Raw genomic sequence first — 17892 nt, forward strand, 5'->3', positions numbered from 1 at the left:
GATGTATCTGTTGCTAAGACCGATCTATTTATATCACTGTATCTTGTTTGTGAGTAGATAGCCATGACAAGGAAAGTTAGTATAGTTCACATTGGATTTTACAATAAAGTAACTAAAGAAATAAAATACATAGCACAGTTTCAAGACAACCTGGAGGTTGTATATCACAACTAGAGAAAGCAGAACCGGGATTTCAAAACAAAGAGGAGTTTCATAATAACACTTATTTTTTGTGATAATTTTTCTAACTAGTACTCTAAAGATAATGCATTGAATTGAATGAATACCTGTTTTTCTTCAGTTCTTACACATTGGATCCAGTTTATATTATTATAGAAGAAAACAATACCATACCTACTTCTTGCAAGAACATAGTCAAGTCTTCAAAGGGACTTTGTATACATTAGTTGATGTCCTGCCTTTTGGAGGACCAGAGCTGGACCACATAGGAGGACCAATGGGGCATTTATGGAGTGTTTTTTATGTCAAGTGGAAAAAGACTTTTAAAAAAATATTTATTTTTTTCGTGTACTGAAAATATTTGTATAACATCCTTCTAAAATTTCTATTACTAATAACTATGGGTTATAATTTTTGTATCTGTCTATTTCCAGAAGTAATTTAAAGTGTAAAAAGTCTAAAAGTAAAATGTAGATTTACATATATAATGCAGACTGTACAAGGAGACCACCATCCTGCAGAACCAGGAGCTGGTGGTTATCCTATCAAAAAAGGCCTTAGAAAGCAGAGGAGCAAAAACTGGCAATATCAGCAGATATTTATAAAAAAAAAATACTCACAACAATAAAACACAACTATATTTACATGTACAAACCAAAAATGGAACTATTTATACCATTTTAGTATTTGGGTTTATATTCACTTTAAACCAATAAAGAAATGTCTCCATTTCATTTGAATGTGAAAATAAGTCAATAAAATGCAATTTCTCAATGAAAAAACACATCTTAATACAAATGGTAATTAACTGACAAAATCCTACATTAGTGTGCATATATAACGTAAAAGAGCATTTATTATTGTGAGCATAAGAGTACTGGTGAAAGAATATGTGCAATCACTGATTAGTTCAGTCCAAGTGTTAGAGCCTTCACTTCAGAGAAGAGAATGGTTAACATACCCTAGTACTGATATTTAATCAAGAACAATTGAAGAGACATTTCAACATCTTGCTGCACTGATTACCTTTTCATCCCACCTGTCCAGCATACTATAAGAAGCCAAGAAACATCTTTATTTAACAGCTTTTGCCAAAGAAACAGTCACTGGATCTAGATATAGTAGGACAATTTCCAACCTAATTTCTTAATTGTAATTAAACTTAAAGTAGGTCTAAATCCAATCAATAAAACCTCATAATACTGTATTTACCAGGGTATTGTAATTTTAGAAATAGTTTTTCATGTTTATAATTAGGAATATTTTATGTAAATAATGTCTGGCAATCATGTCTTTGTTCAGACTCTTCCTATTATAGGGTAACAACACATTGGAATTGCTTTACTAAAACTGTAGAGTGCAAAATCTGGTGCAGCTGTGCATAGTATCCAATGCTTACAATTTCAGCTTGTTCAACTACCCATTGACAATAAAACCTAGAAGCTGATTGGTTTCTATGCACAGCTGCGTCAAATTTTGCACTCTACAGTTTTAGTAAATCTCCCTCACTGTCTCTCAAAAGTTTTCCTGCAATTTTCAACCTGTCACATGGACTTCCCATCTACCTTAACAACAGAGAACAGTTCAAAATCATTTCACAGCATGACCAGGTGCTTTCTATATGTTGTTTATGGAGTCATTCCCAACGAGAGGTTAATCTGGTACACATGAGCAGTTTGAAATATTCTATGCAGTTAATCTTGAAACAGAGATTTAACTTGGCAAGACCACCAGAAACTAAAAAACTATATTTGCACCCTCACACACACGCACTTCCTTGGTGTTCTATGACCTTTAACACACCCACTTCTGATTTCTGCTATCCTAATATTTTCCAGTTAGGTTACATGGGAATCCAGGCCGCACCTTTTCTCCCTCTCCCGAATACCCAATATATAACTATCTAAATAAATAGATGCACACAATCTTTAATGGCAAAATGTTGGCCGCTGCACTTTATTGGCTTAAATAAATAAATAATAACAAATACTATAAATAGTTAATTAATAATCAAGTTTATACTTCTCTTATCAAATAACAATCAAATAGCTCAGTCGTTAAGGACTCAAACTGAATAAATATAACAACAGCCCCCCCTTTAAATGTAAGGGGTGAAAATACCACATAAGGTGCCTTGCGACAAAAAGGGGAGGGGGGGGAGGGAGCTCGTTGCACTGATACAGACCAGCTGGCAATCTCCCGCAGATGGAGCTCCTATATATAATGAGCCCCACTCTCTAGAACTTTCCACTAGTCATGTGACCTTCTGGAATTTTCTCCCAGGTCACGTGCTACTTGTTTTCCTGCCCAAACTCTCTTTAAAATTTAAAGGCACAGTAGCCTTATATATATGTATATACATAACTCTTTTTTTTAATGAAAAGAGGGAGGGGCGGCCACCTACCCATGTTATTGGACCCAAATGCTTGAGCCCTCTTAATGCATTATTTGAATAAATTACTGGGACATTTATATCCTACTGGATATATGAGACCAAGGTATTGTCAACATATGGATTAAATTCAGATTTTGTCCTAAACTGTTTTGTCAGTAATGGTTAATAGGGAAAGATGTACATTAATGTATACATATGACCGATTATGTGATTTAGGTTTTGAATTATTTGTTAATGTATTTTATGATTTCATACATTTTAATTTATAAATAAGATTATGTTTATAGAGGAGCAGTAGGATACATGATCTTACCTTACTGAGCTACTTGTACTGTCTGGATCATATGCTGTTACCATTCCCACTATGATTCCAATGTCTGAGTTCTCATAAACATCCATCTCATAGGAAGGTTTTGTAAACAAAGGTGCTTCATCAACATCACCAACATTGACCTTTAACATTGTTGTGTCTTTAAATGGTCCCAAGTGAGAAAACTTTGAGTCTAGGTGAGTATTTACTCCTTCTATGTTTAGTAAATATATCTTCTTTTTTTCATAGTTTAAGGGCTGAAAAAAAAACATATACACATGCTAAGTACATCAACATTACATTATAATCATTTAAAGATGCACATAAAACAAACAGAAAAAAAATATCATCAGACTTATGTAAACATTTTTCAGCAATTCATTTACACTCCACACCAAGGTTAAACTCCTGAAGAAAAGGGAAGAGAAAGGGAGGGGGGGCTGCAGTGTTGGAATAGAGGTGAGATAGTAGAGATAGGCATCCAGACCCAAATGGAAGACAAATATATTTGAAATATATTTTATATATATATATATATATATATATATATATATATATATACTGTGTGTTGAAATGCGTTTTTATTACAAAATATAAGAAAAATATTTTTTTAAAATACATTTCAAATATACTGTATGTCTTTAAAAATACAAATCTACATTTTTGGAATGCATTTACAAATATATGTAAAAATATTTGTTAAAATTGCTTTTTTATATGTAAAAAAATCTGAAAAATATATTTTAAAAAAATATATTTAAAAAAATATATTTTTAAAATATATGCTGCAGATTTTCTTTAACATATAAAAACGTAATTTTAACATATATTTTTACTCATATTTGTAAATGCATTCCAAAAATGTAGATTTGTATTTTTAACCATTTTCCACCCGCCCTATGGCCGAATGGCGGCCGGCAAATGTCATCAGCATTCCGGGTGGACGCTATATGGCGTCCTCCCGCACATGCGCAGATTGCGCTCCTGCAGAGCCGTGCAGCGGCGCGATCTGTCACCGGCCGTGTACCTCGGACACGGTCGATGACAGATCTGAGTATAGGCCCCCTTTGCAGGTACCATGTGACCTGCTGTGACCAATCACAGCAGGTCACATGACAGTTGTATACAATGGATAGCTTCATTCATGCCATCCATTGTATACAACTGTCTAGCTGTGAATGGTCACAGCTAATTACATGCGCATGTCATGTGATTAGCTGTGGCCAAATCACAGCCAAATCACAGCTAAGCACAAAAAAAAAAAAAACCCTGAATGAATCAATGTCATTCAGGTAAATGCTTGCTTAAAAAATAAAAAAAAAATGATCACTTCCCCAAAGTAGTACAATGTTACTATGGTAACATTGTACTACTTTGGTCATAGTGAAATATGAAAAAAAAATCTTAAAAAAAGAAAAAAAATTTAATAAAAAATAATAAAAAAAAAATATATATATATTTTTTTTTCCATACTGTCACCAGTCAGTGTCCCTGATCACCGCCATGCCAGTTACTGTATATGATGACGCTGTACTGCACTGGTGACAATATTTTAAAAAAAAATAGTGAAACAAATTTTTTTAATTTTTTCATTTTCCGAAAAATTATGACAAAAAAAATACAACTTCAAAAAACTCGCCATGCCTCTTATGAAGTACGTCGGACTGTCTACTTTGCAAAAAGGGGTCATTTGGGGGATATCTGTACTGTTCTGACATTCTTGGACCTCAAGAAATTAGATTGGCTGTCAGTACTTCAGGATTGATCAATATTCAGATCTATACCATAGTTTGTATAACTTTCCTACAAACTAAAAAATACATCCTAATTTGGGTTATTTTCACCAAAGACATGTAGCAGAATACATCTTGGCCTAAATTTATGAAGAACACTTATTTATTTGCAAACTTTTAGTTTTTTTCAAAATTTTTGGTCTTTTTTTTATTAATTTAGCAAAAAATAAAAACCCAAGCGGTGATTAAATACCACCAAAAGAAATCTCTAGTTGTGTGAAGAAAATGATAACATTTTAGTTTGGGTACAATTTTGTATGACCGCGCAATTGTCATTCAAAGTGTGAGAGCGCTGAAACCTGAAAACTGGCCTGGGCAGGAAGGGGGTAAAATTGCCCGGTATTGAATTGGTTAAAGACATACAGTATATTTGAAATGTATTTTAAAAAATATTTTCCATATATTTTGTAATAAAAACACATTTCAACATCATACAGTATATATATTTATATATATATATATATATATATTTATTTTTTTTTAAATACATTGAATATGGCCAAAATTGTAGCATTTCAAATATATGTCAATATATTTGGGAAGAATATTTTTAAAATATATTTAAAATATATTTTTCTTCCATGTAGGGAGAGTTGTCTAAAAAGGCCTCTTTTATTGCAAGGACCCTTCAGGTAGATACTTTTTTTAGCCTGGCAGGGTTGCTTCCATAATCCAAACCCTATGCAAGGAATTTGAAGATATTATAACACCCTCCCCAAAAGCAGTAATCTCATATCACATAACCAACACGGAGTTGAAATGAAAAAGATACTTTGGGTTTTACAGATACTGATAGCATTCATTGAAGCAGAACTCTACTGCCAACATGATGGCGCACCTTGTTGCACATATTGTGCAACATTGTGCACCACTATTTTTTGGCACTTTTTTTTTGGGGGGGGGGGCAGGATTTGACAGGTACCCACTCCTACTTCCTGCCGGATCACTGTGACAGATCCAGCAGAAGTTCTCCCCTCCTCCTGCCCTCAATCTTCTGGGACATGTCACAGGTCCCAGAAGGCAGTGGGATAATTTACAAAGCATGGTAAGGCTCACACATGCACAAGGGAAGTCGTCTGTCAAGCCACAAGGTATAGCAGTCGGCTGCCCACAGTAAACATGCCAGTGCTGGGAACCCAGTGAGTGAGTGTCCTATTAAAAGTCAGCAGCTACAGTATTTGCAGCTGTTGACTTTTAATTTTTTTAAAAAGGGAGAAAAACCATTCTAGGTACCTATGCATTAAATCTCTAAAGCTCCAAGCTGGAAGTTATTCTTTTTTGGGATTATTGCACAAGATGTCAGCTGTGTTCTGGATCAATGTCTCCCTACCATACCAACTTTTATTCTGGATGGTTACTGGAACGCCAACTCCTCTATTTAAAGTAGTTTGAAACTCAATCACTCATAGTGTTAGCAAGTTAAAGTGTTACTAAACCCAGGACCCTGCATCCACTATATCTGGTCTCCCCCAGTACACAGAACATGGAAATGCAATTATTTTAGTAAATATAAACTGCTAAATACCTTTTCTCATCAGCAGTTATAGCAGTTTTATTACTTCTATCAGTGTTCAGCAGAGCACTGGGGAAAGCTCGTAGGATGAGTTTTCTCTAGGAGGATGTAGAACCCCTCTGTCTGGGCAGTGTTGATTGGCCCTGTGCTGATCACATGCACTCTCCCAAGAAAAAAAAAACCCTCTAGCAATACACACCAAACTGAGCATATGTAGTGTCTCCACACAACATGTCTTATCAGGAGATAAGAGGGATACACTGGAAGAAAGAGAGGATCAGAGAAGAGAGGATCAAACATCCTTTTTACACAATGCAGAGGATAAACCCCTTAGGTTCCACAGTGAGTATAACTAGCATGCTTTACTACATATACAGACTGATTTCACTGTTGTGGGTTTAGTAACACTTTAATTGGAATTTCAGAAGCTGTTTTCAATCTTTGAAATATATAGTTTATGTAATCTAACCTAATATACCTAATATCTGCAGATCCTGCCATAAAGGTTCTTGTTTAGGCATATTCTTTTATAGGGTAACAATTGTGTGTCAGCTGTGCTCTGCATTGCCACCGTATTGTGTGCATCCCTAATGGAGATGACAAGTGGCCACACTAAAACATATTGTGCAACATGGTGCACCACTGTCACTATCAAGAAGCTGTTCTAAAACAATGGTTCAAATTACTCTGGGGAAAGTGCATATAGACAGGAGGAGGCTACAAGAAACCAGGAATGAGATGCAGAGGATGTAAAAAAGGGGAAACAGTATTTTATGAATAAGTGACCACTTTTCATGATAAAAAGGAATTTAGTAAACCAAATATTATCCAGTTAGGGCTTTTATCTGCTTTCATAAACAAGATCTGCTTATTTTCAGATATATGAAATACACACAAGTGATTATTTGTCTGGTAATAGATAAACTAAGTCCAAATTGTTAAATCTAAATTTGTTATACCCAAATAATATCTTTAAAAGGTGATGCACACAATCTTCTTTAACAACTAATATCAAGAAAACTAATGAACTTTATGCAACGTTTACATTCTGTTTACACAGCACTGCTATGATGCACTGCATTATTAAATGCAATATATTTTTGCCAAAACACTGATCCTCCAATCGGGGCGGACTGACCATTTGGAAACTCGGGCACTGCCTGAGGGCCCGTGGTCAGTAGGGGGCCCCATGAGATGCCCCTGGTACCTTTTTCATAGGCTTTTTGAGTTTGGGCAAGGACACAGGGGCCCCATGATCCCCTTTTGCCCGGGGGCCCCATGAGTTGTCAGTCCTCCCCTGCCTCCAATACATTTGCAGGAAAACAAGGAATAATGTACTTAACCTTTCCATATAGACTTTTCAAAATTTCAAAGTAAAATTATAGTAAAACACCTAAAATAAACTTTATATCACAAAGGAACTTACTGACTAAATACATCTTCTGTAAAAATAACTAATAACATTAATATTACAAGTATTGCAGTAGAATACAACATCATTCAGGTCTGATGAGAAAAGGAATTCAGGCTTTACTTAGATAATCCAGATATAACAATAGATTATAGTTGAGTACAAAGATGTAATAAAATTCAAATACAGGTACAGTCAAGAAAAATGCTTCCCAAGTGTGTAGTTGCTGGCCCTATTGAAATTTCCCAAGCGTTTTCAGACTTATAACAACTATGTGTTTCATTGTGTTGTGGCACAAAGAAGTAGGATGAACAAACAACCATGGCAGATTTAATAGGTTAAACCTGGGTTATTTTGGTGCTCTAGTCTATTAATGTCTGTTCAGCACAAAGTAAAATATGCATTCATGGACTGATGAATTGCCCCCATCCTTGGAAGTTTCATTAGGCATTTAACTGGCTCATATTTTACAAATCTGCAATCTTGTAACTTTAAATAATGCACAGCAGTATGACCTTCATGTATTGTTTAGCATGAAACCAGACTTAAGATGAATGTTCGCATGAAGCAGATGTCATGTTAACTTTCACACAAATGTATTTTAAACCAGTATAGCTGTTAACATATCTTTAGCATAATTGTTTTCTTATAGCTCAGTTAGTAACAATACAGGTGGTCTGTCAACTAAAACATGAACAATGCATGTGTTCCTATTTGGTATCTCTTTACCGTTAGCTGTGCGCAATTAGATAGATAATTGACTGCACAACACTTTGACAATGTGCAAAATACATTTTTATTGTGAATGCAGCTATTTGTATTTCTACTGTCAGCACATTCCAGCTTCACAGCACACAGGAGAACAAATATATGTAAAGGTGCAATCATGTTAGCTGACGTGACAGATTGAAATTACACCAGTCCTTGTTGGCTTCTAATAAAAATATCTGAGAATGAATGAAAGCATCATGTGTCAAGCACCATACATATTATAATTAAGTGTAAATGCAAGGTGACAAAGCTAGGTGACAGCAAGGTCATTGGTAGAATGATGAGAATATGACACTGCCTTACCATTTGGTTCTGCTGTAGATTACATTAAAGGATGAGTTAATTTTTTGAGAAAAAATAATAAATGCACATTTTTTTTGCAGGTAAAAAGATGTGCATTTACGTTTTTTGTTTTGGGTGCCTGTAAAGCATTCCACCAGTGATCAGCGGATCGCGGGTGCCATGCAGGACTCCTGCAGACCTGTCAGTGTACCTGCCTGCTCATACCTCATACGAGTAGGCAGATGCACTTTGAATGGAAGAATCAATAATCAAAAAACTGTAATAGCTGCAAAGCCTGTGGAAACTTGTAGTTTTCCCATTCACACAACACTGTTAATGAGTGGTGTGGCCTGGCGGGTGGAGCCCCTCACAGCCAATTTTTAAAGAAAATTCTGACAGCTAGCAGGGGGAGAAGATCCCCTGCTAGCTGTCAAAATGGGGGACTGGGGGGAGCAGGGGCTGGTCCTTTTGTAACTTGTTGCATGTTACACCCTAAAAACGGGTGTAACATGTTATGAAAGGCGAACTTATCCTTTAACAGATGTTACAGTACCTTTGCTACAAGTGTTATCTTAGTTCATGCTTAAACAATATAAAAGGAGAAGTATAGGATTACAAAAAACAAACACACATGCTCACATATGTGAATACAGCATCTCTCTGATGCTGCAGCTGTCCCTCTTAGTTTTAAGTATGGGAACTGAGTGATCAAAGGACCACTGATCTCTCAGATCTCATTTCTCAGTGAGCTGAGAGTTGGTGACAGTCATTCTCCTCTCTGTGTTCTTCCCATCTAGCGATCACTGGAACACCAAGCTGTGGAGGGGGCGGAAATGGCTGCCACAGGCTCTTAGCAGTGTACTGAGAGGCTGAGACAGCTGTGTGTCAAGAATCTGGATGGATCCCTACATCATTGTTGGGATCTCTGCAGAGTCTGGACCACTTCTGTGTCGTCAGCTTTAGTCCCCTGTCAGCTAAATCTGGGTAACAAGAGTACAGTCCACTCTGTGACCCAGAAGAAAATTATGGCAAAATAGCTTTGGTCAAACTTTTTTTTTTAAAGGAGGTTTATATTTTTTGGAAAGCACTGTTGAAATTACCAGCGAAGCAACCACCATTAAAGAAAATTTTCAGGTATAGATATTTTCTAATTTCCAGCTTGGAAAACAGGTGATCACCCATTTGGTACATACACCATTCAGAGGTCATTTATATTTACTCAATGAATACAAAGAGCTCTCTTATTTGATGAAGTGGAGAGGCTGGGTGGTGATAGCATGGTCTTCACCTTGTCCATTCAGAGAATGATTTGCATTAATTGACAAAATGCAAAGCATTCTCTGAATGGTGCAAATAATGAGCGACTGATTTCCTATGTTCACAATTCAGCAGAGCAGAAGCTCAGGAATGAACCCAGAATCTAGCGGCAATCCAGAGTTTGCTGTAGTAGAGGTGTCTACTACAGTGAGTTCCAGCTTCTAGATGGGTCCTACAGGTATGATATACATTTATAGTTACAAGCTGGTCCAAGCTGGACCAATGCAACTATGTAAAAAAAACTATCCTTGGAATTCTTCTTAAACAATGAGGAGATAGAAGCACATCTAATATTATATTAGAAGATATATAAACCCTAGAACAAAAATGTAATATATTGCAGCTTATCAGTGCTTAGATTTGGTGGATGTATGAGGGTTTTTTATGTTTTCCATTATTTTTACCATGTGATCTAGGGTGAAAATGCTCACTCGCTTTTCCATATCATAGAGGAGTAACATTTCCACCCCAAGGCAGGAAGCATTTTAGGTCTGAAGACCACCCACCTTCTTCATCTCCACACCATATGAGATGAACTGGACAGGGCTGAAAACACTGCTTAAAATATTAAGTTCACAGGCATTTTCAAGCTAACTGGATTTCTGGAGGGTTCATCAATAGGTATTTTTTCATTTTTTGAACATCTATAACAAAATATTTTCAATGGAACATTTTATAGGTCAAAAGGAAACAATCAGATTCAGAAATCAGAAATGTTGGGTGTTAGATGCACTTTAATCATTGTTTTGAGTATTGTTTTGAAGTTACATACTGCAGTTAGTTATACTCAAACAATAGTCCATGTTTCAACCAAACATGTTGAAATCTAATGGGCATAGGATCAGGGCAATAATAAAATGTGTATCTTAAACATGTGTGTGTAAATAGATTAAATCTATTAATGAAATAAATTAAATATAACAACAATAAATTAAATAAAATATGGTAGATTCACTTTCACATCCATTTCATTGTTAGCGCTGACTAGAGCTCCTCACTGTGGCTCTAGTCAGCGCTAACAATGAAATGGATGTGAAAGAGAATCTACCATATTTTATTTAATTTATTGTTTTTATATTTAATTTATTTCATTAATATATTTCCTCTATTTACAGACACATTTTTAATATACACTTATGATATGACGATTATATATCAACTCATTATTTAAGTGCTGCACCTTTTGTATTTCATTTATTAGTGAGGATACCAAGGGCAGTCCTTTAGTTCTAGCAGCTTACACTCCTTTACCCTTTCTGAGCGCTCACTGACACGCTATACGAATGATAAAATGTGATTTGCTTTTTGTGTTGCTTTTTGAATTGCATACTTTACAGAAAGACTATCTCTCTATCTGATATTTATTTATAAGTTGTATTTGTTCCTTGAAGCAATTATAAATAAAAAATTAGCGTTGATCATGTACCATAATCACTTCTAAAACTTGTAATTTATACTGTAATTGATTATAATCTGATGAGGGACACATTTAATTATGGTTACCACAATAAAAGCATTCCAATCACAAAGCCTTTTTCTAAGTATACGCTAATTTGAATGCATAGTATGTAGTGAAGTTAACATGTCTGATCTTGTATAACAACAAAACATGTTTTGATGTTGCAAACTGATTAATGAAAAGAAAAATAGGACATCATTTTGCTTGATTTGATTAACTTAAAAGTCAAATAATCAATGATTACATTTTACTTTGACTTTTACTTTAAGACACTGCCTCAAGCTAAACAATGAAAACAAACAAGCTAAATCTACTTTACATTGCTAATTGAAGTAATGGAATATTTAAAGCATAATAAATAGAACCATCTAAACTAACACAATGACGTGACGAATGATGGGCGGTATGAGCACTTAGTGTACTTTTTTACAGCAGTGTTTCTTTTAATAGGCAGAATTGTTAATATTGAGAATAATATAATATTTTCTCAGGCCACTATTTTATTTGTTTTAATTAAAAGGGATACAGACAATGAGTTTGATTTACTAAAACTGGAGAGTGCAAGATCTAGTGCAGCTCTGCATAGAAACCAATCAGCTTCCAGGTTTTTTTGTCAAAGCTTAATTGAAAAAGCTCAAGTTAGAAGTTGAGTGACTACCATGCACAGCTGCACCAGATTTTGCACTCTCCAGTTTTAATAAATTACTCCCAGTGCCTTGGAGGTACCCATAGATAACATAACAAAACGTAAGGTAGCAAGGTCAATTCCTTATTGTCCAGATTCCTTAATGACCCTTCTTGATTTGTTTAGCAGACTCTTGTTTTGGTAAAAAGTGTTATTTAATAGATATTTACACTATTAAGATCTAATTTACATATTTAATATATATAAATAAATTACTGTCTTGCTTATATGAGCAGGCCACTGAGAATCAGTTGCAGATTGATAAGGACTACTGGATCTATAGCACATCACACTTTTCATGTAAGGACTATTCAAAGAAATTTTTCAATTGATCTAATTTCTTTTATTTACATATTTGCCTGTAGAAGCTTAATTAACTAATGGTATCCTATGTGTCCATGCACATTAGATAGTCTAGAGACGTTTTTAGGCTCAGCGTTTAGAGGCAGAAAAAAAACCCTGCTATTTTGCATTTTTGAAAGCGTTTTTCTGGCAAAAAAAACTTTAAACGTTCCTAAATGTTAGTACAAATGTTCAAATCTAGAGTTTTTTTCTGCCAAGAGCACTGGCATTTTTTTAAGCTAGTGTGCATGGAGCCTACTGTAAATGCAGCATCAGTGTTTAAGAAAACAGTATTACTGGAACCAGTATGATAAAAACACAGCACTAAACAGTATATGGATTACAAACACAGTCCTGAGTAAATAATTGTTCAGCAATATCTTACCCAGTGGACAACTACATGTAGCTACTAGTGATGAGCTGAACATTCGAGCCTAAAAAAAGTTCAACCATGAACTTTGAACAGACAGGACAATTCACTAAGCAATATCTTACCGCACAGCTACTAAAAACATTTTTTGATGTTTCAGCAGAAACCCCGCTGATAGCTGAAAGAAGAATTGGCATTGCCCAGCAATTAAAAAAAAAATTGCATGGGGTCCCCCCCATCCATACCAAGCCCTTCAGGTCTGGTATGGATTTTGATGGGAACCCCCCAAAATCCATACCAGACCCTTATCTGCAGACCAGCAGGTCAGGAAAAGGGGGGGCAAGCACCCCTTCTCTTGAAACATACCAGGCCACATGCCCTCAATATGAGGGGGTGCTTTGGGGCAAGGGGGTCCTCCCAAAGCACCTTGTCCCCATGTTGATGGGGACAAGGGCCTTTTCCCCACAACCATGGCTGGTGGTTGTGGGGCTCTGCGGGCAGGGGGCTTATAAGAATTTGGAAACCCCCTTTAACCTCCCTGTCGGTATTCCCAAATGTAGCTCCGGGTTAACTTTCAGTACCAGAAGCGGTAACCCCGAGCTACACTTGAAATTACCCTGCAGTGTTGTTCTGGGATCCCTCTTGCACTTACCTTGTCCTGCGCTCCCGCGATGTTCCCCTGCAGCGTCCCCGGCCATCTTCTCCAGCCAATGCCGGCATCCATCTTCCAGGTTCCGTTCCCTGCGAGCGTCGAGACGTACGGGGGACGGAACCGGCGGGAAATTTAAAAGTGTTAAAAAGTGACATTCACTAAATACACTAAAATCACATAGTATAACATTACTGTATCAAAGCATTTCACATACATTTTGTCCCGAGTGCTTTGTCCTGTGCCCTGTCTGCATTTTTACTGTTCTTTCTGCCTGGAAACTGAGAAATGTCCATGGCGTCCAAAAAGCATTCCTTTAGGTCAAAAGTGGTTTTAGGCCCGCTAGAGAACAGCGATAGTAAATTAGAACCACTTGCAGAATTGAGTGATAATGATTCGTGGGGAAATTCGTCATCAGACACTGAAAACAATTTTGCGACTTTGCTCAGTGATGTGCGAACTTGGCGTTCTATTTCAAATTTCAGTGTTTTTAGTTTGATTATACTATTGAATTAAATGTATTATTATTATATTATTATTTTTATGATTATTTATTATATTATAATTTATGATTTCGTGTTTCAAATTTTATCATACCCGGGATGTTTACTAGACTCTTTGGACAGATTTCAGTGAGTTATTCCTAAAAATTACAGGTCTACAATAAAAAAATAACATGTTTCCATGCAAAAAAATGTACCGCTTTGAGCACAGAAATACTGACATAATCAAACCGCTAGGGAGGTTAACAAGGGAGCCCCCAGATCCCCCCCCATGTGAACAAGCAGGGGGTACATGGTACCGTTACTCATTCACAAAAAAAAGTGTAGCGTAAAAAAATGACAGTAGACAGTCTTTGACGAGTCCTTTATTAAAAACAAAAATAAAAAAATGTCCCCCGAAATAGATCCAACGTCAAGCATGATGCCCGCCACCACCGCCGTCCCAAAAAAAAACAAAAAAACGCTCCGCTCTCGACGCTGGCTCCCACAATCTGACAGCTGCAGTGGGATGACAATTCTTAAATACTGTGATGATATCACAAGATATCACCCCACCCCCTTGTGATTGGCCAAAGCATTGCACCTGACCTGTAGTCAGATGCATTGCTTTGGCACAATGAACTGTCAGGGTGCAGTGCAGTGTGGGGCGTGGTGGGCAAATAGCCCACTGAACGCCCTTACTGTTCATGTGTTCACCTTTAACATTAACAGCTGATGTTGGAGTCAAATTTATGTTCGACTCAAACATCATGCCCAACACTAGTAGCTATAACTACTGAGGAATGCATTTCAGTAATAGACTGTCTTCCATCTGATGGATGTTGCATGTATGCTGCTGGAAACTGCCAGATAGGAAGGTGGTACACATTTCTAAATATACCATTTTGAGTGGGATACATATTGCTTCTAAAGGGTTTTAGGTGTTTTATATGTCTTCATAGACAATAAAGTTATTTGTATTATATCATTGCAGCATTGTCTTTATTTAGGGTGTGTATACATTTATTTATTTGTAGTTACATAAGGTGGATACAAGGTTCTTCTTGGTTAACAAAAGGTTTAGACCTTTAAGAAGATAATGTAAAGCAATCACTGTGACAAAAGGGTCACCTCTGCACACAATGTAGGAAGCAGAACATTGATATGTAACAAGAAATTGTGGCTGCACCTATGTGCTTTTACAATTAAAAACTATACATAGAAAAGAGGTTTCTAGTGCCATTTATACCTATTTGTTCGACTTTATACAGCATATTGATCTCTTTTACATGCACATCAAAGAAAATACTGGACACCTATACACACCCTTTACTATAATGTGTAAAACATATCAAATTATGGTTGAAAAAGCACAATAGTATCACTGAGAGGAAAAATAAAACCTTCACACAACTGTTTAGGTTTCTGCTAACAGACACTGGATTACCTGAAATATACTGGCATGAAGCAGACATGTCTATACAAAATAAACACTTCTCTAGAACAATGACAGAACAAGTATAAGCTATACTGTGTAATGAAATCCACACCCAGGGTAAATAAGTGATCACTGTCACCCCCAACAAACTATCAAATAAATACAATTTCCAATCACCAGGATATTACTTCCCCCTGTGAAGAATTGATTGTAAACAAAACCCAGAGTCCAAACCCATCATATATAACAATATCCCTTTTCACAGTCACCTAGGATATTAAAAAAATCTTCAATCCTTAAAAGCTTCTCACCGTTAATTTTTCAAGTATTCAATTCATGGGCAAGCAAAATAAGTGTACTCCTCTTCCTCCTTTCTTAAAAAGTGTCAACGTTAATTTTTTCAAGTGTTCGAATTCCTGTGCAAGCAGCTCAATATGTGTACTCCTCTTCCTCCTTTCTTAAAAGTGTCAGTGTCATGTAAAAATAATAAAACGCGTATAGTGCATTATCTTTTTAGATATAAAAAAACTATAATGTATTACATTCGCATTAAAGTGCTTATATTGTGGCAATTTATTACCATGTGACATCAATCTATATCCGTAATTCCTACTCTTACCCTCCAATCAAAAATTCTCGCTTAATAAAGCGGGATGAATCTTGACAATCACTTGATTTTCATTCTTCTTCTTTCATAATCAAATACTCCCCAAAAAAAAGAAAATATCATATAGTGTAGTATCTTCCATTCAAATGTAAAACAATAGTGCCAATGTGCCCACACTCCTGCAATCTTTATGATACCAACTAGTGCTCAATACACCTCAGGTGACCCACCACCTCACGGTTCATGCACCTTACCAGATCCTCCTAGGTTTAAGGCACGGAATCTCATAGTGAAAAAATATGCCTCAGAGATCTCCAATTATAAACTATAGCATAGTGGAAAGAGAACACCAGATCTATTAAAGTGCGGGATTTATTTATACTTCAGTTAAAAAAAAGCCAAAATCAGTAAAGTAGAGCTCCCAGAGTATCAAAGGCTGGTTTGCCCCCTCGCACGTCCTGCGCTTTTCTACTGGCAAGTAAGGCTTGATTATCATATTTATGGAATAATAGTAAAATACTGGAGATGGGAGTACACAGGCAATTGCAGAAAAACCTGAGAGGCAGAGCTCTTGGGGCACTGAGGAAGATATTTCTTTTGTGCATGCATTAAAGGATGATTTCACCTTTTAAATAAACAATAAATGCACATTTTATTGCAGGTAAAAAAAAATGTGCATTTACTATATTTTTTGTAGAAGCCTGCTCCCCTGATCAGCAGATTGTGCGTGCAATGCAGAGCTCATGCAGACTGTCAGTGTAAATGTCTGCTTGTACTTTGTATGGGCCGGCAGTTACACAATGACAGAAAGAAGCAAGGAACTACCAGAGCGCTCAACAGCACCCTGGTAGGTAATTGAGAACTTCAAGCTGACAGCTGTTGGGACTTGTAGTTCATTCTTTCACAGAACTCTGCCCACCTGGCTACACTCTTCTCAAATTGTGACAGTGGGTACAGGGGAAAGATTCCTGGCCTAAAAATGGGTGAAACATGTAACATGTTCTCAAACGTAAACTTAAAGGATAAGTTCCCCTTTTGACCAAAAATAATACATGCACATTTTTTTACAGGTAAGAAAATGTGCATGTATTGTTTTTGGTTGCAGGGGCCTGTAAACTATTCCATCAGCGATCAGCAGAATGCTGTTGCCATGCTGTTCCCCTGCAGATCTGTCAGTGTATCTGCTTAACTGGATGGGATGTACCGTCAAGCAGATATACGGACAGGAAGAATCAATAAACTTCTACAGCACTCCACAGCGTGTGGTAGTTCATTGAGAACTACAGGCTGACAGCCGCTAAGGCTGTCAGGACTTGTAGTTCATTCATTCACAGAACTTTGTGAATGAATGACACGGCAGTGTGGGCAGAGCCATGCATGGCAGCTCTCTATTCAAAAAGTGCCAGCTAGGGGAACTTCTCCCCCTACTGCTGTCACATGGTGGGTGGGGGTTGGGTGGCAGCTGAAGCATTGGGAACATGTTACATGTTCCACCCTAAAAAGGGAGAGGACATGCAACATGTTTGCAAAGGTGAACTTATACTTTAAACCCCAGGGCCCTTTTATAATATGCCACCATCTCTCCCACCCCACACGCCAAAGTCCTGGGTGTCACCCTGGACTCCCACCTCTCCTTCCTACCCCACATCCAACTGCTATCTAGATCTTGCAGGCTCCACCTCCACATCTCCAAGATATGCACATTCCTCACCCCAGACACCACCAAACAACTCGTACACTCCCTCATCATCTCACGCCTGGACTATTGCAATTCCCTTCTCACTGGCCTACCCAAACGAATGCTATCCCCACTCCAGTCGATCCTAAACTCAGCGGCTAGACTCATCCACCTCACCAAGCGCTCCACATCTGCCTCCCCCCTCTGCCA

General features: G+C 36.9%; 1 protein-coding gene across 1 annotated transcript in view; it reads right to left on the reverse strand.

The window, feature by feature from the left end:
* Positions 1 to 17892, reverse strand: part of CDH18 (cadherin 18) — an 835087-nt gene that overhangs the window by 88466 nt on the left and 728729 nt on the right. The window contains exon 7 of the mRNA XM_089674838.1: positions 2889 to 3142. Coding sequence (XP_089530964.1) covers positions 2889 to 3142 — 254 coding nt within the window. The remainder of the gene's footprint in view (positions 1 to 2888; positions 3143 to 17892) is intronic.

Source organism: Staurois parvus, unplaced genomic scaffold, assembly GCF_062004578.1.
Source record: "Staurois parvus isolate SC_StPar_1 unplaced genomic scaffold, SC_StPar_1.0 ptg000153l, whole genome shotgun sequence".
Lineage (NCBI taxonomy): Eukaryota > Metazoa > Chordata > Amphibia > Anura > Ranidae > Staurois > Staurois parvus.